Source organism: Protomyctophum parallelum (assembly GCF_964188405.1).
Source record: "Protomyctophum parallelum genome assembly, chromosome: 21".
Classification (NCBI taxonomy): domain Eukaryota; kingdom Metazoa; phylum Chordata; class Actinopteri; order Myctophiformes; family Myctophidae; genus Protomyctophum; species Protomyctophum parallelum.
This window is the reverse complement of record NC_139713.1, coordinates 10,837,709-10,861,476: the sequence shown is the minus strand read 5'-3', so window position 1 is coordinate 10,861,476 and position 23,768 is coordinate 10,837,709. Positions and strand designations below refer to the sequence as shown.

The window sequence follows — 23,768 nt, the reverse complement described above, 5'->3', positions numbered from 1 at the left end:
CACCTTTTACTTTCTCTAATAACAACCTAAAACATGAACCTTGGTTGAAAAAAAACTAAAGTTGTCCTTTAAGGGTGGCTGATTCAATATGAGAGAACAGATAATATGGATTTTTCATTGTAATTATGTCTCATTTTAGATAAAAATAAGCTAACATAAGATAAGAATTTAAAAATAAGGAAATAATGCGGATCATATTTAGTCCACGGAAAAAGGAATGGTGGAACTGTCTCTTTAGCCAATCAAAAGTTAGCATTTGCAACTGAACCAAAGATTGTTCATTTAGGAAGATGCAACACCCTGATTGGAGCACTAGAGGCAACATGGTACACAAATCCTTAATGGTTTCCTAAGTGGGCACCGTCAGATGGCAAATCTCGCGGACGTCCTACTGGTGCTAGATCTTGAAAGGTTGATAATAAAGTAGATTTTCTCCTGATTTGTCTCTCTGAAAAAGGTTTTAATATGAAAATATTGGGAATATTGTGTGGCTTGTGATGATAGGGTCCACTAGTTAGTTCAGTGACAATGGAGCTAAAAATGGTTCAGAAGCTGTGTTCACGTTTACTCTCCCATTGGAAGTAATAGACTAACCTGCTTCCCGTCTCCTAAATGTGAGAAAGTGTGACCGATAACGCCTACAGTTTATGGCATATGTATATGGCAACAGTTTGTGTTGTATGATGTCAAACAAGACTACATAAGTATTGCAATGTTGTCAAAGATTACTTAGATGTTGAAAGAGAGAGACTTAGTGAGGCCACCCAGTGAGACACATAGACAAGAGACAGACACTTAGAAGAGAGAGAGAGAGACACATTGATACAGAGCAAGATAGAGATGATGTCCTGGACAGTTCATAAGAAGGGGGTGCCAAAGACTGCCGGTTATGTTGCTGTGGCAGTGGGTGACAAGGTGTACTCATTAGGGGGAGGACTGTCCATGTTCAATGGTTCCAATGATCCGATGACTGATGTGCAAGGCCAGATTGATGTGCATGTCTTCAATACGGTGTCTCTGCAATGGCTAAAGTTGCCCGTAGTGACAGCTGGAAGAGGGCGTCCCCTTGAGGTTCCCCAACGCGTGGGCCACACAGCTGTGCTGATAAAATATATAATCTACATCTGGGGTGGGTTTAAGTACACAAGGGAGTACTGCAACGTGCTTTATGCATTTGACGTCGACACCCACAGATGGTCCAAGCCCAAGGTTTCTGGCAGTGTTCCACAGGGGAGGTGCTACCACTCAGCCTGTGTCCTGGGTAAGGTTGTGTATATCTACGGAGGAAGCAGGCAGACTTACACTAATGACACATACAAGTTGGACACCACCACAATGGTCTGGTCTTTAATTAAGACCAGCGGCACTCCAGCACTTGCTTCGTCATTTCACTCAGCGACCATCATCGGGAAGAAGATGCTTGTGTTTGGGGGAAAACAGGACCATCGCACATTCCACAACAACGTCAGAGTGTTTGACACAGAGACCAACGTCTGGCTGAGCACAGCTTATGCACCGCGTTTTCCAGGAGGATACTGGGGTCATTCAGCCTTTGCCTACAACGGAGAGCTGTACATATATCGTGGCATATCCAGGTGGTACACAAACAGCACACAAAATCATCTGTTGTGGAAATTCAATCCAGAGACCTTGTCTTGGAAGCAGGTTGAGGCCAAGGGGAAAGGCCCGATCCTTATGGTGTACTGTTGTTGCATGGTAGGAAATCGTAGCATTGTCTTTGGTACATACAGAATGGATTACGATCAGATCATTCACGTGTACATCTTCGACTTGTGTCCTTGTCTGAAGGCCTTATGCAAGCTAGCGGTCATTCAGTACGGTCTAAAGCGGTCTGGCCTCCCACACAACATCAGGTGGGAACTCACAGCCATGTCTACCAACAGAAAAAGAAAACATAGCATAGCCCGCTTCAAACTAAAAAGTAAAAAAAGTAAAACAGTGAGCCCACTAAAAATGGAACGGTGAGCACACTAAATCATTATTCCTATGCACAGCTTTGTGTGTTTGTATGTATTCTTTTGTTTGTTTGTGTTTGTAGCACGGAATGTGATGATTTGATTGGTTGATTTGGCATGATGACGTATGATGATAAGAGCCCCTAGCTAGCCCCTCCTACATCCAGCTTTTACTTACCGTAGTTGTCTTAAACAAACATTAAATTCTCATTGACAATGAATAGAGAATGTTACGCCATAGTGTCTGAGCAAATAGGCATGGTGTCTATTTTACGCCATGATGATGTACGATGATGAGAGCGCCCCTCACTTCACAGTGTGATTTATTTTATTTTATTTTTTTAAACGTTTTTGTTGTCTAATAACGTGTGGTTTCCCTATGCTGTCTGTAGCTGTGAATGTTTCCGTAGTAGAGAATCTCTGACATCATATATTCATATTCATGATGTCCTCCATACTGGAGAATCTCACATTGATGACGTTGGTATGCCCAAATGGAGTTTCACATAACTCCAGACTGACCTCAAAGTGTGGTTCCAGAATCCAGACGGTGGATCTGTGATAGCACACATACCAAGCACATTGGGCCCTATCTTGTGCCACCCCTTACCCCTTATCCCTAAACTTATTTGCCATTTTTTACTATTTTGAAAAACATTTTAAAATAGTTCAACTACCCGATCTACACCGACACATTGTGAGCTTGTAGATCGGCCCATTTGTCTCCAGATCCAGCCTTCTCCTCTGTCGCTTCACTGCTGTCATAATACAGACAGTGTGTGTGTGTGTGTGTGTGTGTGTGTGTGTGTGTGTGTGTGTGTGTGTGTGTGTGTGTGTGTGTGTGTGTGTGTGTGTGTGTGTGTGTGTGTGTGTGTGTGCGTGTGCGCGTGCATGCGTGCGTGCGTGTGCGTACCATGGAATGAGATGTAATTTCTATTTTAAAACACAGGAGATCCTTTTAAAAAACGATTCAGTTTTCGAATAATGACTATGGACACGCTGAGACTAGGGTATTGTCAGATCACTGACATGTTCTTCCAAAGTAGTGAGGTCGTGACATCAGACTTTATCCCAACCTAAGCTTTTGGTCACCAGAGAGCTTAAACACTGGCTCAACAAACGAGACAAAACAGTTAATTTACTGAAAAAGGAACTGAAGCCATACAAAAAAACAGGCTTGGTAAACTTAAACTATGGATGGAGCTAAGAAACCAGCCCAAATGCTGCCTCCTTCTCTCCTCCTCAGAGCAGATAAACACCTTCTAGGCCAGGTTTAAAAGGACTGACCGCCTGGAGGACGACACCAGCTCTGCCCCGGCACTAGCCAGGATGGATGAGTGTAAGGTCCTCTCCATCCTTTCCAAGATACAGCTGAGTGTGCTGAAGGAGTGTGCAGCTCAGCTATTCCAGCTCCCTAACGCTTATGGACACCATGGACAGGCACTATGATTCTCCAAAATCACATGTCATATGCGTGTCATATGATGCTATTTACAGACCTTTTGATCTGCTTTTAACAAAGTGAACACAAACACTTATGCACTGCCTCCAAGGACTACAAGTCAACACAGAGAGCACTTGGTTTTATGGATTAAAGGTTTTGTAAAGGACAGACCCCGGCATCCATCCATCCATTGACGGATGGGGGCAACAGTTCCTGCAGAGAGCTCCAGACTTCCCTCTCCAACATTAGCAATTTCTGAGGCGTTCCCATGCCAGTTTGGAGATGTAATCCCCCCCATGTGGTCCTTGGTCTTCCCGGGGGTCTCCTCCCAGTGGGACGTGCAGCGAGGACCTCACTAGGGAGACGCTCGGGAGGCATCCATACTAGAGGCCCGAACCACCTAAGCTGGCTCTTTCCAAGCGAAGAGCAGCGACCCCATGCATGTCAGAGTTTGACACCCAGTAAAGGTCTCCACACACCGGGTGCGAATCGGATGCGAATTCTGATTTTTAGCGGCGTTTCTCCATCGGTTTTCCGAAAAACGCGGCCAGTGTGCAACCACCTTAACATTGTTTAGAAAAATCACACCTGTGTGAAGTGAGGGGTGCTAATAACAAAGTCTAACTCATGTTGATTAGGTGATGTGAAACAAACGGTGCCAACGCAAACATTAAATGCCATTAACAATAAAGAGACAATATGACGTAATCGGGGACAATATGACGTATATTTTCCCTTCATTGTCAATGGCGTTTTTAAAACAAACATTGAACTAAAAACAAACATTAAACCAGTATATAGGAGGGGCTAGTGCCCCTCGACAATACCCCACAGGGATGTGTCTTGTCCTCTTCTCCATATACAGATAAAACCACCTACAATAACTGTTTAAATATGCTGATGACATGGCCCTGGTGGGACCATGACAGATGAGCGTTCCCTGTCCACATACACTGAGATCGACCACTACCTGATCTTCACACAACATGCAGAGGTGGTCTACAAAAAGGCCCAAGAGACCGAAGGCCTTTAATTTCAGACAGGACATTTTAACAGTAGTAACCAGTCCTCAAATAAAACGTTATTTTTCATATATACTATTACATATTTACCTAATAGGTCAATTCCATTATCAGCTTCTACCAGCGAATGGCTTCTCAGATGGTTATGAATGATGAGTGCTCGGGGGACACTTCAACACAGACCAGGGCCGGGAAGCGAACCGGTGGCTTTCTGATTATAAAATGCCAGACAACCTTTCTACCCACTCGTGGTATAACTTCTTCACAGAGAAAAGAAAAGCAGTGCAATGCTCAGATCTCTATAACCATGCATTAAAAGAGGAGCCTTCCCCTACCAAAAGAAAAAAAAGAATAACCCAATACAATCCACTGACAAATCTAGCCAGAAGCATCATACTCATGTTTGTAGCCAAACTAGCCACGCAAAAAAAAAGCGGCGCTAAAGTAGCAGGAGGTGTCATGAGATAACAACACCAACAACAGTAAACAGTGAATAAAATAGGGTAGACCTAGACCTAGGGTAGACCTAGACCACCACACTCCCTCCTACATCCCTCAATTTAATAAACAAATTGAAATTAAAATACAAAGTTGAAAAACAACAGTGAAAGTCTTATATTTACTCACCTTTATAATCTTCTTCGGCCGGCAGACCAGAGGCACTCCACTGATCGCCAATTTGGGGTCATCGTCTGCATGTTCTTTTAAGACCACCTGGTGAGTCAGACACGAGACGGCGCATGAGGAGCAATAGTTTCAGCTCTGCTTCGTACAAAAACGTACATGTTTTCAGTGATCTAGCAGTGAATTCTAAGCCTGATTTGCCACAAAGCATTGCATGGGTGCCACATTGTGAACTTGTAGATCTGCTATTTTCAGTGAGCATCACGGCACACAACCAGGCCTTACCTTCATATCCTCCAGCAGGGCGTGTGCGTCCTCTATGCCCTCTGGGACACACTTCTTATTTTCAGGGAGGGCCTCCAGCTTCTCCACTAGGGCCTTGAGACCCTTCAGCTCAAACTCTGTCAAGTGAGTCCATTTACTGTGTGACTCTGACTCCAGGGAGTCCGATGGGTGTCTGGGTACATCCAGAGGGTGAGCAGAGGTCGGGATACAAGTGTCTTCTGAGTCATTGGATGAAACAGCTTTGAGAGGCTGTGGACTGCACAAGTCACCATTTTTGGTCTTTGGGTTATCAGGGGAGCAGGGAGTGCCCTCGGAAATTTTGTATGTTTTTTCATCTTGCTCATCCGTGGCCTGCATGTCACATGAGTCCTCATCCATGTCCTGGCTCCGGGAGTCAGAGAAGGGGCTCTCTGTACTTGTCTTGGCCTCAAAGTCTGAAGGAAAGGAGAAGGGATGCCGTCACCATTGAGTTGTAGTAAAACACCCGTCATTTCCATCCACCAAAGATACAGTATTACTGCAATTAGTTGTTGTTGGAGAACGTTTTCAGTACATTTGAACATTATGTAGAATATGTAGAATTTTACCCTTCCTAACTATCCAGTGCAGTGGGTGCCTCATCGGCCTATAATATAGGAAATGTCAACTTGTGTTAAGCTAAGATGTTTCCCTGTGCTATGCTCTTTATTTTTATTGCCTCATGTTGTCATGGCTTGATGTCTGAATCCAAATTAAATTCAAACTAGTCTAATCTAAATCAAGTGTGTGTGTGTGTGTGTGTGTGTGTGTGTGTGTGTGTGTGTGTGTGTGTGTGTGTGTGTGTGTGTGTGTGTGTGTGTGTGTGTGTGTGTGTGTGTGTGTGTGTGTGTGTGTGTGTGTGTGTGTGTGTGTGTGTGTGTGTGTGTGTGTGTGTGTGTGTGTGTGCGCGCGCGTCTGTGTGGCTATCTACTGCCCTTTCTGTATTATCCAGCAATGTTATGGATTCCATGTGGTGAAGGAGCTTCATTTCCACTCACCCATTATCATGGTCTCACTGCGAAACTCCTGAGAAAGGTAGGAGCGTTTGGTCAGGCAGTGCACATACTTCTCCACGACATACCAGCTAATCTCATTGTAGAATGGGTAGCGGAACTTGGAATGAACCTGAAACCACAGATCAGATTTGTCACAATCTGAGCAAATGTGAGACATCAATAGCTACTCATAAAAGTTTGAGTAGTCTTGAACTACAGTTTCATGCCTTATGGGGCTCTTCACCACAAAGAAATATAGGGTGCAAACTGTTAAACTAACGGATTTAATCGATTATATACTGTGTGTGTGTGTGTGTGTGTGTGTGTGTGTGTGTGTGTGTGTCAGGTGAATCCTGACTAATGACAACTCATGAAATGTAAGCGACCTAGTCATCAATGGGAGTCTCACCCCATGCCGCCTAAGCCAATGAGAGTCTGACCCATACTCTGAAACGCTGCCAGAAACGCCGCCAGCCAATCGTGTAGTAGCGACCTACTCATGATTGCCTGCCTCCTAAGCTATGACACACGCACCGCGGAAGGTCTGATTTCACCCAATCCCATATGCACACACACCGCAGCGGCGCGCAGCTAATGTAATGAGCTAAGTGGAGAGCAGGAAAGATGCACAACGGAGACAGCATATGATTCACCTGACAAATATGTAAATATGTAATATTTCATGTTTTTTACATATTCAGTATTCAGTCAGGACTGAGAGGTTGATTTATTTCCCCTGACAGCGTCCATTAATCAAATGTTTTCCTGCGATTCTTGATTATTGAATTAATCGGAAAAGGAATCGATAGAATAATTGCTACGATAGTTTCAGCCATACACACAAACAAACAATGATATTTACAGCCTATTTTCAGGGAACACATTTGCATCTCAACAGACAACTACAGCCTCTTGCAATTACTATTTATCTCACAGAAACAAGGCCTGGTCCTATAATTATCTCACTGCGAGTATTCCACATAAATAAAACACTCTCAGGGTGATGATCTTGTATTTTGAAGATGCATTTTCTGTCTTGAGATGTAAAAATAGAACATTCACTAATGGGCCAATGGACCTGTTTCTTTGTTCATGGCTTCACAAATAGTGTCACTCCATAAGCATAACTTACACCTACCATCAGCTCATTATCACAATATAGCAGTGGTTCCCAAACCTTTACTGGACCAGGGCCGTGACATCATTGTTTTATTTTATTTTGTTGCAATGCGAGAACAATGGCTTCGATTATAGCATGATAACTTTCCAGGAATAGAAAACCTGACGTTTCTATTTGGATTTCCCATCGATGATGTCACTGGTAGTCGGGTTTCTGAACTGTCCACAGCCCTCCATTGGGTGAAATTTGTTCACGCAAAATGTTTATGTTCAAGTTCAGGAGACTCAGGAGAGTGGCATTAGCATTTCTTTCACCATAGTAAATGCTGCATTCGTGGTCTGGAAAGGGCAGTTGTTTTACAGACGGGTAAAAGGGCAGGGGCTCAAGCCCCCTTTGATGTCTATGTGTGCACGTCCCTGGTGTCAAGGAAATGTTTGGACTCCTACCTTAGTCCTGTTCTCTATCTCATATGTTTGGACTCCTACCTTAGTCCTGTTCTCTATCTCATAGATGGTAAGCTGCATGGGAATGTTAAAGCTGTGCAGAATGTTGCCTCCAAAGACCAGCGTGTCCTCAGGGGTGTAGACAGCATGGATCCACCCTTAAAACAACAGCACAAAGTGCATTCAAAGCACTGCATTATCAAACACACATGACGGGGCGCCCGCTGGCCAAGTGGTCCAGGCGCATGCCACAACATAGAGGCTTTGGCCTGACAGCGCATCGCATGTTCGAGTCCTGTTCGTGACAACCTTTGCTGCGTGTCTCTGCCCTTCTCTCTCTCTCTCTCTCTTTCCTGTCCCATCTTCACTTGATACGATCAATAAAAAGGCAGAAAAACCACAAACTAATCTTTTTAAAGAAAACACACACACACACACACACACACACACACACATGACTATATTTGCGGGAGATAAGACACTGGAGCAGCACGGACAGTTAACGCCTTTCATTCATCTGCTTAGTAGGACAAAAGTGACTGATGTTTCTCAGAGTGACAACATATTTTAGACAAGAAGTTACGCATTTAACCCTGATCAATGCCGATACAATCATGCAATTTCACCTGAGGGGATGAAAAAGGTGTAGCCCTGTTTAAGTTCCACTCTCTGACACCCGTCCGCTCGGTCTCCCAGGAAGATGTCACTCTGTTTGCCGGACAGAACCCAGTCTTCATATAGGGCGAGGTTATGAGGGGTCGGAGGCACCAACCAAAACACCTGGAGAGAGCGGGTAGGGGATTTCCCTTTAGATTATCATATCAATCATTAATCCTTTCAGGCTGGACATGAATGATAAACTGTTAAAAACACTCAGAGTTAATAGAAATACTGTCAGACCCTGTCCTATCAGTTGATGTGTCTCATTCTCTCTTCTCTTCAATCTCTTGATTGACCTCTGCAGGTCTGTCTGTATAATGTGATCCCTCTATGGTGTTGTACAAGCACACACCACAGCAGTAACGCTGAGTTTAGCTGACACTGCAGCCAGCACAAAGACAAACTGGGGAACAGGCTATTTTATACCAAGTGTTAGAGAAGCCTTTCATCTAACAGGCTTAAAGGAGAATTCCATGCTAAAAGGCTTTCTTCCCTTTATTTCAGTCAGACAACTCACGAATAGATTAAACAATATTTATTGAAGAATGAGTAATGAGTGTGCATATGATATTTGACTTGGCGTTCGGCTCTGCTGGATTTCTCCCTGCTCGGCATGATTAAGCAACATCATAAAACATAAGAGCAGGGAGATAGATATACAATAACCCCCCCCATGGGGAGCATAGATAGCAGAGCCCACCGGTGGTGCTGGGGTGGTGGTGGGAGAAAACATCACATACGACCGGGGAACCATGAGCAGAGGAAGGCAGGAAGAGCATGGAGTCTAGTGAGCTTAAGTAGCCTGCCCACTTAGTCAGCTGACTGCCGCATCAGCGAATGACGTGAGAGACTTGCACACACGTATACTCCCACATAGTAATGCAGCATGTTAACCCCTTGAGCATAGTATGGGCCTTTGAGCAAGCAAGAACTTCCCTTGAGGTTGACTGACTGAACTGACTCCGCCACTCCGCGTGCTGCGTTTGATTTGTAGTTGTTACGTCCCCAACAAAGAGGTCCAGGTGTTATTTTGTGCAAAAGCTCCTTATTGGCTATTTTCCCTACCATAAGCCTTAAATTAATTGCATTGAATTGAATGGGAATTGAATGGGGCTATGGGGTGTTGTGCTAATTCACTTATTTCCATCGCTCAAAATTATATGTTTTTTGTATATATCCTCTCTTCATAATGTAAATAATATCCCAAGCGGCACAGTTTACTACTTATTTAGATGGAAATAAGCAAATTAGCACAACACCCCATAGCCCCATTCAATTCCCATTCAATTCAATGCAATTCATTGAGCGCTTATGGTAGGGGAAATAGCCAATAAGGAGTTTTTGCACAAAAAAACACCTGGACCCCTTTGGTGGGGAAGTAACGACTACAAAGAAAGGTGAGAAAGGTAAGAAAGCATTCTAGCATGGAATTCTCCTTTAAAAGAAGGTAGAGCAATCTTACTAATTGATGAAGAACACCATCTATGGTGCTAGGTTTCATGAAGTCAACTGTGTACTCTGTGTCCATTTCCCCCCTTCAACACCTAATCTCTTTGCCGAAAAATAAATAGCAGATCTACAAGCATACACCTGTGACGATGTGTTGTGATCTGCTAATTTTGGTGAAAGTTTGACCCTGAATATGGATGCTAGGGTTGAAGTGGTTAAGTAGTACTCTTACATCCTAACAAAATGAGACTTTGTGGCTCATAATAATAACACCCGTAACAAAACAAGACTTACCTTTTGCCCCTTGAACACGTGATACCACACTGAAGTCCCCCCAAAATCAATGTGGAAGTCTGTGAAGCAACCCTTCACGCTCATCAAACAGTACCTACAGAGAAAGAAACAACATGGAATAATAAAACAAGACTCATACATCATGCTGACGGCACGAATGCAGCCTCTTGTGATACATATGTTAGCAATAAGACTCTGACATTACAGATATAGCAAAACATGCATGCCAGCCATGCATGTATTAATTTTTCACCTCAGGTTATATCCCTTCAGGGCTCAAGGGGATTATTGAGGAATGATTAGGTATCCATTGGATAAAAAATGTTCAGTAACTCGGGGAGGAAAGAGAGGAACAACTCTATTTATAGAAACAGAGCTAGTCACCATGCAACTCTGGGGCAGAAGTGGAGGAGACAGAATGGGACCATTGTCATTATTAGTGATGGCAATGCTTATATTTTGTGCACTTATTCTCTTATTATTATTATTATTCTTAAACTACTTAGTTGACCATGATCCCCCTGAGCTCTATACTTGGTCGGCTCCTTTTATCCGGCTCCTTTTATCCCTCTACTTCAGTGGTTCTCAACCAGTGGTCTGGGGACCACCAGGGGTCCTTGAGGGGGTTCCAGGCCGTCCCCAGCTAACTGATGGAGAGTTGGTAACCAAATGGACCCATATTAATCTTTAACTCTTGAGAGTGTCAAATTAAACCGGGTTGAAAACCACTGCTCTACTTGAAATCTCTTAGCCGAAAATAACGCATTCACAAGATCTGCGTTTTGAGCTTGTAATTTTTGCAGTTCTTGACGAACGTTTGCCCCATATTAGAGACACTAGGGTTCATGTGGTTATTAAATGTGGCCACTAGATGGCTATGTCAGTCTTACTGTACATTCACTCATTTTACTGTACGGCACACTGACCTGTCACTGACCAGACATTCTCATACATTTTATGTATATTGGTATATATTATGTAAAACCTCCTGCTACTTAACGATAACCTAAACTCTACTCCAGAAACTTAAGACATTTGCAATCATTATTTTATATTTCATGGCTTTTCCTAGACTGGAAACTCCATTCAAAATGTCAGGTTTACTAGAATACATGGGAAGCCTATATTGGTCTAACATCAGATCAGTACGGTCTGCTTCCTCATACTGATAGACCTGGGTTAACAGCAGGAAGTACAGAAAATGACATTGACTGAGGTAATGGTGAAATCTGCAGACAGACTGCTGCAATTAGTTCCAGATTTCTAGTTACGTCTGAATGCTGTCTGTTGATTTGCCTCCAAGATGTTTATAGGCCTATGCACTCAAGCAACAGCTGTTATAAAACAACTTCTTCTAATCTGGAGAACCCTTCTGCCCAGCATCAAAGGAAGTGGATGTGTGCAGTTCAATAAGGCAACGGTTTTTTAACTTTTTTAGAGACATACCACACCTATGATTCAGTCAATATTTTCATACTGAGGATAGCTGATCTATAGCTCATGTATCACAACACATGTGACCCTTTAGCTTGCTATTTTCACTATATTTGAAAATGTGTTGAAAGTGTGTGTGTGCGTGCGCGTGCATGTGTAATACATAGTAGTATGTACATATTGTATGTTGTATATATTGCTTGCAGGGTGCAAGCAAGGGTGCTTCCTTGCATAACCCAGCAAGCCAAATGACGTTATGATGACGTCCTCCGGTGACGTTCAGGACTAGGCCAGATCACAGCCCATATGGGGATGATCTTTACGTCATTTCCAGGACAATCGAGATGTCACTAATTCGTCCAGGTCCTGACCGTGCTTGCTGGGAATAATTTAATGGAACTTAAAAAATAAAATAAAACAGAAACAAATTGCGCAGTGTTTACCTAGTGGCCCGTTTACAGTGCTGTGAAAAAGTACACCCCATTACAACATTTACAACATAGATGGCATCTTTAATGTTACTCCAGCACTATAAGCTGCAATGACAAGGCAAAGCATGTTTTGCAATCTTTTATTCAGCAGAAATAAAGAGAAACAGAGTGAAAAAAGAAGTACACTCCCATGGTTCAATCGCTGGTGTTGCCTCCTTTGGCAGACAGATCTGTAGATGTTGTCGAAATTTCTTGTATCAATATCTACATCGTTCAGTGATTAACATCATCTGGGCTCAGTGGTTCCTACACTTTTTAGCCCATGCACCCCCTTCTACATCCCGACACAGATGACGCACCCCCAAAGCCCTACACTTAAAAAAAGACAACGTTACCTAGTCTAGTCTAGTGGTATTTTCACATTAACTTTAATCAAATAATAAGAAAACTTGCCAAATGTACAATAGGCCTCTCACATTCAAAATAGTGGGATAATAATATAAAGTGAACATTACTGTGATCACATTAGCGAACCATACATAAGCTGTCAATCATAGCAGCAGTTATTAAACATAACACCTAATGTATTAACAATTAAGGCTATCATAGCAGCAGTTATTACACAGTATAGTAGTATAACACCAGTAATTTGAATCAAATCGCAACTCCTCTTTCATGATTCCTGTACAGTTGCAAATATGCAGAACTCACCGGTTCAGGAAATTAAGTGATTGTGGAATCATTTATTTATTCAAACGTACTAAAAGATTACAAATATTTTCTTTCGTGTTTTTATATCTTGAAAAATACATTTTGAAGTAATATATTTTGATTTATTTTTAATAATTATGACACCAGCAGCACCATTACACTATTAATGTCATGCAGCTCATTGTAGTGTTGAAAAGTTGCCTTAAAAGCCGGTTGTGTTGAATTGAGGATTAGGTTTCCCTACAGCTAATCTCTCAAAAAAGATTCTGTCAACAGCAAAATCTGTACCAGTACCAGACCGGGCACCCATTTTGGTGTCAGCATCATGTCGTGCTTTAGCTATTTAAAAATAGCAGATCTACAAGCTCATATCGCGCCACCGAGTGGCGCGATACGAGCTTGTAGGTCTGCTATTTTTGAAAATTCAAAGAACGACTGACATAGAAACATAGCTTTTTCAGAAAACTGTCAGGATGTAGAAGACGTTTATAGAATCTGATCTCAGGTCAGAATGGGTTAAAACATGTAGTGTTGTTGTTAGTAGGAATAAACACATAAGCACCCGGGAGGAAGTGGACTAGGAAAGGGGAGGAGCCAAACCGAGTTCCTGTTTCTAAAAAGGAGGTGGTGCCCCCAGAGGCACCGGATGGGTCCGCAGATTGCCATACAGCTAACTGTGTTGACAAAATGGTGTGTATTTGCTTTTTCACAGTCTTGTATTTGACCAACTTAATATCTTTACAATTAAATGAAAAAATATATCATCATCAACCCAAAACTATATGTCCAAAGAGAGCATTCATGGACAGCACTGGAATGTGCACACACCTGAGACATGAATAAATGGAAATTCTTCCAAAAGGGACATACCTCTGCACTTTTGGGTACTTCATTTCTGAGATGACATTGCTAGAGTCTGTTTGGCTTTCTTTCAGATCAGGTGGCCACATGTTGTCCACCCAATCCACTAGATCTACCTGTGAGAAAGCAAAGGAAAACTGCACCATAAACCTTGTGGGACAGTAGCACCTGGGATCGATTTGAAAACAAAACAAAACCAAAAAAACTCTTAACCACTCATGCCATACATTGTTGTACAACAAATAAAGGTTGAAGATACTCTGCTATTTTTGCTAATACTTTTTCGTTTTTTAAACAAATGCAAAAATTTGACAAAATATGGATTGCAGGGATATTGTGTTTAACCTTTTGTTGTTAAATTGTGATATTCTCAAACATAAATATGAAATATATCATATAGTCAGTCTACTTTCCCAAAAGGAAACGCATGCATTTAATTCAGTGTGACCAGAAGCAGAGATAACACATATCCCCACCTGAAATCAATCAAAATGATTGATCAGAGGTGGGATAACAAAAGCAGAGGCATGGATCCCCCTCAGGCTAATTCCTGAGTGGCACTACAAATGCATTTGCTGCATTCATTTATTGTGCTTTTACACAAGCAATCTCCAGCAAAAAAAAGGTATTTCACTCTAAGTTAACTTAACACTCCATATTTTGCTGTGCAGGCAGCGGTGTCATATTACCACAGTGGGGCGCTTGATGAGGTTCTCCAACTTGGTGTGGCTGAACTCTAAGCTGATGACATTGAAAAGTGTGTCCCGCTCTTCCTCAGGAGTCTCATAGTAGCGAACAAACTGAGCCATGCTCATTTCAGAACCTTTCTGAGTGCTCACGTCCATGACGTCAACAGTACGACGACTGCCTTAAGAGAAAAGCATGACAAATGCTTAGGATTAAACTATTTTGGGCTTCTAAATTCATAGAAATATAAGCAAGCTGTCTTATTGTGTTTGCGACTACTATTCACGAAGAGTATCATTATGAGTAGATATGCCCTGTAATACATGTCCTTCACCAGTATCGCCACTAGATGGAGCAAGCAAATATACAATCTTATTCAGCCTATTCCCTCCATTGGTATATATTTTGTAAAAGAATTACATTTGAGACTATATGATCATTTTATCTAATATTTTAAAATCGACAAGAAAAATATACTATAACTATATATTAAAGAACCATTGCAGGACAATTAACTTACCAACTAGGCCTTTAATTTCACTAACAGTGAATTCTGGATCAGGCATTCTACAGAAATTGAAAAGAATCACACACACACACACACACACACACACACACACACACACACACACACACACACACACACACAAAAGAGAGTGTCAGAGACAGGTTTACTAACCACAGAAATGTGTTAATAACTTAATATCACAACATACAACAATCATCACACTGTAATGTAATGTCTTCTCTTACCTGATCCCTAGTCCATCTTTCTGTATGAAAACGAGTGGTATCCTGAGAGCTTCTCTCTGAACATATTCATAAGTGAATTCTGTAAGACAAGTGAATGATTGTGAATATAGGACTATAGGCTATAACCATGTACTTCGTGTCATATGAAGGCAAAGCACCCAGAAGCAGTAAATCAAATGAAACATGTCAGATGCGTGGGCCTATTACCTTTACCCTCCATCACGTGAACGAAGTTTGCATTGTAACTATCACTGGAGAGTTTCTCCTCCACGCTGAATCCTCGTACGTTTGCAATTGTTTCCTCCACGTCTGACATATCTTCATTTTCGCCGTACATTTTCCGACAGATGGAGCGCTACCAATGAAAACGAGAAGGCGTTCATGAACAGTCAATGAACTCATGACAACAAAAACGCTAGTAGAAACACGTGTGGCAGGACTCAGGAGGAGTAGCCTACCATCGTGACTAAAAGTATCATCATATATAGACTCCACTGTAAGATAGTGTCGCTTGCCCACACAGAGACGATGCTGATGCTGTGAGCTTGTAGATCTTCTCTTACTTGGCTGCAGAGCAACACTACCAATTATACAGTAATATGGCTGTAAAAGCATAATTACGACAGGTGTCGAAGGGTCAAATTAGAGGCTCTGATTTAGAATAGAAGGGGTAGGCCTATCTATTCTATTTTTGCTGTAACTTGGATGTTTACGTTAAGTTATGGGACCAATATCACACACACACACACACACACACACACACACACACACACACATGTTCTTTAGGCGTGACATAACATTCCGTTCACACGTTTCAGGAGTTCAGTGTAGGGCTACACACATCGACCTGGATCCATAGCATGTCGATAACGCACAATTAAAACATACAAACGGACACAATAAAACTATATGCATGCAAAGTCTGAGCATATAATAAATGAACATTTTTCCTTCACATCTGAGTGAAACTCCGGCCTGACAAACACAACATGGATTATACATTATTCACGTTAGCGTTGCTAACTAATTAGCAGGCTACCTGTCTCGTTTTTTTTATATAATCTATAGCTTTTGCGTCCAAACGTCCATAAATGAAAGCCTTTCCATACCAGTTTGCGTCCAGACTCGGCAGAGCACGTATCCGCGGTGCTGTGCGCCATTGTCCGACACACAAACAGCACCCAGTCGCCACACTCACTTTCCGGTGGAAAACATGATCTTTTTAGTTTTCACAGAGGAATAAATCACTTAGCTGTAGCTTTCTGGTTCAAAACAAGGGAACCATGTTTTGTGTTGTATTACGTCATCGCCAACAAGAACCAAAACATTGTTGGTGGACAGCGTCATATGCATGTCATCATGGTTTCACTTCTTCATTTTAAATTTTTTTCGGGGATAATATCGCACATAGCATTGATTACCCCAAAAAAAGTATATATATATATATATAGGCCTATAGACTATAAAATACATATATAAATGCATCATACAAAAATAACATTTGTTTATTTAATAATTTCAACATGTAATGATGAAGATCATTTAAGAGCTGCAGTGAATATGTCAATATTTATACAATAAATACAACAGTACATTTCATTCTGATCGTTATTATAGAGTAATACAACAACAAAATATGTGTCTTTGTTTGACCATAACCTAGGAGGATATGAGAGAATCAGAGAACAACGTTAAAGGAAAGGACTCCAGCAGTGAGGTGGATGCTTGTAGGTTAATTACTAGTCAAGTATAAAAGCAAGTGTTTCCAGTTTCCACTTCTACGTAAAATCAACAATTTATTCCAGCGGATGTTCTGGGTGCCTCTCGGATGTTCTCTTCTAACCAACCCGCACAGGGTTGTGGGTAATATATGCCCGCCGATCTACAAGCTCACAACGCTTTGCGCAGCGACGGGGCTGTGAGCTTGTAGATCGGCTATTTTCCGCACTCGACACCGTCGTGTGACGAAGTATCACGCTTTTAAGGTGCAGGGCCCCCAAGCAAGGCGGTACGCACCGCACGCTCGACTCCAGCGATGAAGAATAACTTGTATGCGTCTGAATATAACAACTGCAGCTTGCGATACAACATTTTTTGAACGACTGACATGTGAACACCTGGCTGCTTTGCCGAGTGCCGATCAGACAGAAGAACAACTGGGAATAGCGACGTCGCCTGCTGGACCAGTCCACTGAGTCCAGTCCTTTGAACGACACAATGAGTCTGAACGAGCATTCATTGAATGCTCTATCTTGGAGGAAGCTCTACTTGAGTCGAGCAAAGCTGAAGGCTTCTAGTCGGACATCTGCTTTACTTTCTGGATTTGCCATGGTAACGTATACCGTTCTCTCACTCAGCCATTGCTTCCTCGCCTGGCTACAGATTGGATCATGCATATGACAAGATGTGTTGGTTTGTGCTAGTTTCTGATCATAGTTTTCGCCTGTCTTTTCCAGGTGGCAATGGTGGAAGTACAACTGGACACCAGCTATCCATACCCACCGGGTCTCCTTATTGCATTCAGTGCTTGTACCACTGTGCTTGTGGCTGTTCATCTATTTGCTCTGATGGTCAGTACCTGCATTTTGCCCAACATTGAGGCCGTCAGCAATGTGCACAACCTCAATTCGGTGAAGGAGTCCCCACATGAGAAAATGCATCGACATATTGAACTAGCCTGGGCCTTTTCTACTGTTATTGGTACCCTCCTTTTCCTGGCTGAAGTGGTGTTGCTCTGCTGGGTCAAATTTCTACCTATTAAGCCCAAGACTGCCAATAGTACTGCCATGTCATCTGGTGTGGCTGCTGCCATCACCTCCACCTCCATCATGGTCCCTTTTGGTTTGATCTTCATTGTCTTTGCAGTTCATTTCTATCGGTCCTTGGTGAGTCACAAAACGGACAGACAATTCCAGGAGCTGGAAGAGCTGTCCAATCTCACCAGGCTACAAAACGAGTTGGACCACAGAGGAGAGTCCTCGATCATGCTGCAACCTCCCAGCTTCCCATAGAAAAAGTGTGCTGGTTGCACTCCCATGGGTGTGCGTTAAAGCGAGGACATTATTTTGTGTCTAACCGTACATGATTGAAGATAACACACCTAATTGTTGTTCAATTCACTGTTTTGAAAGTGTTTGCACTTTTAGACATTTTTAAAATTATGTTAATATGATTGATGATGAATCAACTGTGAACACGCACATTTGCCATAATGCATGTAACTTGAAATCGGTATGATCAGTATGAAAATGTCTTAACTGTGAATCATGGTTTGATTTACCTCATAAGGTATGGCATCAGTGATTCCCCTGTTAACTATCTGTATGCCAGTCACCCATCCTTAAAATACTTCATGTGTATTTATTTTTGTGTATTTACTTGAGGTTTGTGAACCACTATTCCTTTTCTTTCTTTTTTTCATACTGTGTATTTTGAATTGCTCAGTATATGACCAATGACCATTGGTATTCTGTGTATATATATTTTTTATTTTGCAGCTTTTTTTTTCTTGGAGATCATTGATTAATTTTAATGCCTGTCTTTCTGCTTACCGTACTTTACCTGCCAAAATGTAGTGTATATTATATGTGCTGCAATTCAATCACATAGTGTTAAATAAATACTTTTTACCATATTGGTTCGTATAGGCTGAATTTACTGCTACACATTACATGACAAACCACAATCAGACATTGATTGCCTAGTTTGCATTTAAATTGTCAAAATTAAGATTTCTACTGAGATTAATTCTGTAGTCCAGGGCTTAATACAAATGTGCAAAAGTGACACATACACAATATTGTAACAAACACGCTTTTAGCCTTTGTACTGCGTATTACCTGCTCCAAAACAAATTCTGCCTCTTACAATCAAAACAGGATCCCTGTTTTGAAGACTGGCTATACTACAACTCAGTCAGTTTACTGGTCACTTATCCACATGTATATGGCTGAACAAAATTTCACAGACCAAGGATGGTGCTATCACAAAAATACCATATACTGAATGTATTCTCATCACAAATCATAGCCTACCACACAGTCAGGAACAGCATACCACACAGGAAATTACAGCACAAAAATCGGGTGGATCTGTGTGTTATGTTGTGACTGCTGGTGTTTAACCTACAGTCTATGTGTTTAACCCATTACGACCTGAGGCCCATTCTACAAACGCCTTCTAAGGGTGCAGTCAAACCGAGTCTGCCTATGCAGATTCTGCCAATGATTTTCAATAGGAACGGAGTGGTCTTTCTGTTACCATTAGAGAATTTTCGCCTTCCCATTGAAAAGCATTGGCAGAATCTGCCTGCATAGGCAGAATTAAAGTTTGGTAAATAGATGTACAAGCTTAGCTTGTATATCTACTATTTTTGAATAGCCAACACTTTACATGCCGTTTTAATGGGTTAACAGCCAAGTACATATTGAGCGCTGTAGATTGAAGCCGGGGGCTCAAATTGTTATTCCCCAGGATTATCTCACTATCCCTCAGGATTATCTCACTATCCCTGCAGGACCACATTAGAAATACATGTTTTATTACACATTTATGTGTACATCCTGAGTTGAAGTTATATTGTGTTGAAACTTGTATTCTATTACCAAAACAAAATTGTAACATTCTTTGCATATATATAAATACATATATCATAAATACACATATCATACATATATAAATAATGCAGTGTCACTGCAATTATATAAAATAAAAAACCGAATAATAATGTATTTACTCTGCTGGTACTGCTGTAGTCTACAATTTCAACCACACTAATAAAACAGTATAGTTACTGCTAAATTGTCCTCATAAATTCATCGTAAATTCAACAGTCCTCATAAATTCAACATGTCAGACCAGGTACTATGGACATAAGCATGAACTGTCTGTGATAAATGTTCCAGTTATTCTCTTTACCAGGTCTGCCTAAATGCATTTTGCACCCCAAACTACAGCTGTTTAAAAGCACTTTTACCATGTGTCCCTTGATTATAAAATGATAAATGTTTTCCTGCTAGAATGTCTCAGTTGTAAAACTGAAAAGTAAAAAAAGAAATGTGGTAGTGCTTTCAGATTCTCTATTATGATGTAACAAACACCCACCCACTGCCCAAGTGCACCAAGGAATAGTACAGGAGGCTTACCAGCAGAATAACTCATCCTCCAGATCTCTGAAGGCACAGATCCAATGAGATTCTAGCTTTATATGACCATGAACACTAAGTAGATTGTCAAAGCCATATCTATAGTGTATAGTCCATATCTAGTCAACTCCAGTAACAGTATCTGGCTATACTGTGTTGGTCAATGGCCTATATTCCATTTTAGAGTCAGATGTGTTTTAATCATGCAGCTTTATAATTTGAAAGACAAGATGATACTGAGGAGTGATACAATCTTGAATTCATGATAGCAGGTTATTGTGTGTGACATCATCATACCCGGTTATGTGGGAATGCATACTGAGTGGCAAAAAAAACCAAAAAACGTTCTGGCCTTACGCTACAGCCCATACATTAAACAACCTTAAACTCGATTTGCCACTCACTTTATGCATACCCTATTATAAGTCCTGTTAAACTATGGTGTGCATCAAGGTTTTGGTATATGCTGGTGATCTTCTTATATGTCAACAGTGCAGCACTGATTGTGGTAGACGGATTGGGCTTCCATCAAAACCAATGATGTATCCAGCAGGTATACCTTGAAAAACACAATTATTCACATTTTGAGTGGTCAAAAACCCATCACAAAAAAATTATATGATTATAAAAAGAGGAAATAGATGTCAACAAATTCAAAATATACCTTTGGAATTGGATACGTTGTTGGCATTGGTGCTTCATCTCTTCCGAAATCAGACAGAGTTCCCGTTTTAGCCACTCCATCCACCCAAAACCCCTCGTAAAGCTGACCTTTGTTCAGATAGTGGAACTTTCCATAACCATTCTTCTTCCCATCTTTCCAGGTTCCTTCGTAACTGTTTCCATTTTCTTTAATACAAGGAAGTCAAATTTTAGCATTCACTAGACTGCCTTGATGAATTCTAAATCAAAATATGAAGAATAATGCAATATGCAGATTTGCTGGGGAGGATGGGGGATCCATGCCTATGCCTGTTTTATCCCTGCTTCTGGTCAGACTGAATTAAACACACATTTCGTTTTGGAAAACCGTCTATGATTGATATTTAAGTTTGATCATTTTGCCACATACTTAGGTGACCATATAGTCCCCCAGAGCCCTACTAGGCCCTCTAATTTCTTTCATTCCATACCAAATACATTCCTGACATTTTTTAGATTTTTGAAGAAATCTTCTTTTCTTTTATAATTCAATTTTTTTTTATCTATAAGCTTCTTAATTGTCTATTTCCGCGATTTGTCCTACAACAAAGTATAAAGAGCATAAGTGGGTAAGGAAATTAATCCCCTCTTTTTTCTTTTTACTTTAGCAAATTGAAGCCTGGTCATCGTTCTCACCAAATCGAAACGTCCCCTGTCCGTGATGTTTGCCCTCCATCCACTCTCCCTCATATATGTCTCCATTGTCATCGTGCATTCGTCCCCATCCACTCCTTTTATCTTCAGACCAATGTCCCTCATAGACAGCCGAGTTACTGTAGAAGAATGTCCCATATCCCTGTGGAGGATGAGAGAACATTTTGTAAAACCTAAGGAGTGTAAATGGGTGTTGAACAGTGTTTATATGGGAATCTGTGTTTCAAATACATACGTGTTTCTCGCCATTTTTCCAGCCACCTGAGTATTTTCTTACATACTCATTGGATCCTGGTAGTAGTTTGCTGTAAGTACCATATCCATCACGTTTTCCATTTTTCCAGTCACCTTCATAGATGGCCCCATCCTTCTTATAAATGTGAGTACCCTTTCCTAGACAAAATGAACGGTCTAATATATTATCGGTTGTGTACGGTGTACGCAGAAATATCTGCCATGATAAGCAATTTGACAATCATAAATCTCTCATTAGTTAAATCTTTATCCTACTTTGTATGTGCATTTCATATCATTTGATGTTATCACAGTCTATATAGAGGCTTTGAACATTGCCCATTCCTGTTCAATGTCCCCAACCTCCACAGGGATGCCAGAGAAGTCCCGCCGGAGGTGGGAGTTGAAATCCTTCCAGACAGAGGTCTCCTCCAAATGTTCCCAGTTCACCCGCACTACACGCCTCCGCCATCTGAACCAACTCACCACCAGATGGTGATCAGTTGACAGTTCAGCCCCTCTCTTTACCCGAGTGTCCAGAACATACAGCCTCAGATCAGCTGACATGATTACAAAATCATGGTGTTTGTTATGGTCAGTCCATGACTATCGACTAGCACAGAAGTCCAATAACAAACCACAAATCAGATCCGGGAGGCCGTTCCTCCCAATCACACCAGCCCAAGTGTCTCTGTCATTGCCCACATGTGCATCTGGCATCTTCTTTAGAGATAGAGTGAGAAGTTCAATCACGCGAGAGAGACTCGGAGTAGAGTCGCTGCTTCTTCGCTTGGAAAGGAGCCAGCTTAGGTGGTTCAGGCATCTGGTTAGGATGCCTCTCGGGCGTCTCCCTATGGAGGTCCTCGAGGCATGTCCCATGATCTGGGAGGAGACCCCGGGGCAGACCAAGGCACAGTTGGAGGAAACACATCGACTCACTGGCCTTGGAACGTCTCGGGATACCCAGGAGGAAGTCACTAATGTTGCTCTGGAGAGGGAAGTCTGGAGCACTCTGGTGGAGTTGTTGCCCCCGCGACCCGACTACGGATAAGTGCTTGAACATGGATGGCTGTATGGATAGTCTATATAGAATCCATATTGTCAGTGGCAATTTCCCTTTCATTCTCAGCGTTCCTATAATGGTCTATGGCTTTCAAACCATATTTTCTCAAGTGAAATTGATATTTTGCCATGAACACAGTGAACAAGGTCAATCATGCCACGGCCACTGAGGATAGTGGTTAAAATCCTCACATTCACTGCCTCACTGGCATGTCATAGATACACAGAATATTACTTGGTTTTATGGTTACGGTTTTATATGAACCCTACAACAGACTAAAAGTATAGATAATGTGATAATGCCAGGCTGCCATTTACCATGCTTCTTGTTATCCATCCATTCTCCTTTGTATTCATCTCCATTGACGGAGTAGACTGTGTGTCGCAGTCCACATTTCTGTGCCTTTATGTCCCATCGTTTGGCCAGTGGTGGGTCTTTTTGAACTTTTTTCAAATATGGCATGGCTTGAGCTACTGTAAAGGTCAAATATAGAACAGAATAGCATGATCTTAGACAGTTTATAAACAGTTGCTGCAATGCTGAAAAACTCAGGGATCACAACCCCCCCCACACACACACACACAAAAGTGGGTGGTAGCATGTCCACTGGGGGAGGCTTTGACGTGTTAATGATTGTGATAGGAGATAAAGGGGGTAGGATCAGTTGCAAAATAGGTCACATCACACAACATCCTATTGTTAATCCTCACAATGGCATTTCTAAAGAGAAAAGTGAATGTGAAACCAATCTTTGTGTCCAAGGG

The 23,768-nt window shown here is 41.6% G+C and overlaps 3 protein-coding genes across 4 annotated transcripts in view; 1 reads left to right on the top strand and 2 right to left on the bottom strand.

Annotated features, from left to right (window-relative positions):
- Positions 1–16,478, bottom strand: part of kdm2bb (lysine (K)-specific demethylase 2Bb) — a 40,240-nt gene extending 23,762 nt beyond the window's left edge. For both annotated transcript variants that reach the window (XM_083794083.1, XM_083794084.1), the window contains exons 1-12: positions 16,317–16,478; positions 15,415–15,562; positions 15,208–15,286; positions 14,975–15,021; positions 14,457–14,635; positions 13,777–13,883; positions 10,331–10,424; positions 8,554–8,707; positions 7,970–8,085; positions 6,368–6,494; positions 5,352–5,785; positions 5,070–5,156 (exon numbers count right to left, since the gene is read on the bottom strand). In XM_083794083.1, the coding sequence (XP_083650209.1) occupies positions 5,070–5,156; positions 5,352–5,785; positions 6,368–6,494; positions 7,970–8,085; positions 8,554–8,707; positions 10,331–10,424; positions 13,777–13,883; positions 14,457–14,635; positions 14,975–15,021; positions 15,208–15,286; positions 15,415–15,562; positions 16,317–16,367 (1,623 nt within the window). In that variant the 5' untranslated portion in view covers positions 16,368–16,478. The remainder of the gene's footprint in view (positions 1–5,069; positions 5,157–5,351; positions 5,786–6,367; positions 6,495–7,969; positions 8,086–8,553; positions 8,708–10,330; positions 10,425–13,776; positions 13,884–14,456; positions 14,636–14,974; positions 15,022–15,207; positions 15,287–15,414; positions 15,563–16,316) is intronic.
- A 730-nt stretch (positions 16,479–17,208) lies between these two features.
- Positions 17,209–18,769, top strand: orai1b (ORAI calcium release-activated calcium modulator 1b). Its single transcript, XM_083794101.1, has 2 exons — positions 17,209–17,538; positions 17,664–18,769. Exons 1-2 carry the CDS (start codon positions 17,425–17,427, stop codon positions 18,216–18,218), a joined length of 669 nt encoding a protein of 222 aa, XP_083650227.1. The 5' UTR covers positions 17,209–17,424; the 3' UTR covers positions 18,219–18,769.
- A 2,060-nt stretch (positions 18,770–20,829) lies between these two features.
- Positions 20,830–23,466, bottom strand: morn3 (MORN repeat containing 3; the record flags this gene model as incomplete). The annotated part of the gene is made up of 5 exons (XM_083793034.1): positions 20,830–20,910; positions 21,016–21,200; positions 21,690–21,849; positions 21,943–22,100; positions 23,322–23,466. The coding sequence occupies 5 exons, from the start codon at positions 23,464–23,466 to the stop codon at positions 20,830–20,832; spliced, it is 729 nt and encodes a 242-aa protein (XP_083649160.1).
- Positions 23,467–23,768: the final 302 nt, after the last annotated feature.

Excerpts from the sequence above, each read along its gene's own strand:
- orai1b (XM_083794101.1), top strand. The coding sequence starts at position 17,425 with ATGAGTCTGAACGAGCATTCATTGAATGCTCTATCTTGGAGGAAGCTC. Across the intron at positions 17,539-17,663 it reads TACTTTCTGGATTTGCCATG|GTGGCAATGGTGGAAGTACA; the intron begins GTAACGTATACC and ends TGTCTTTTCCAG.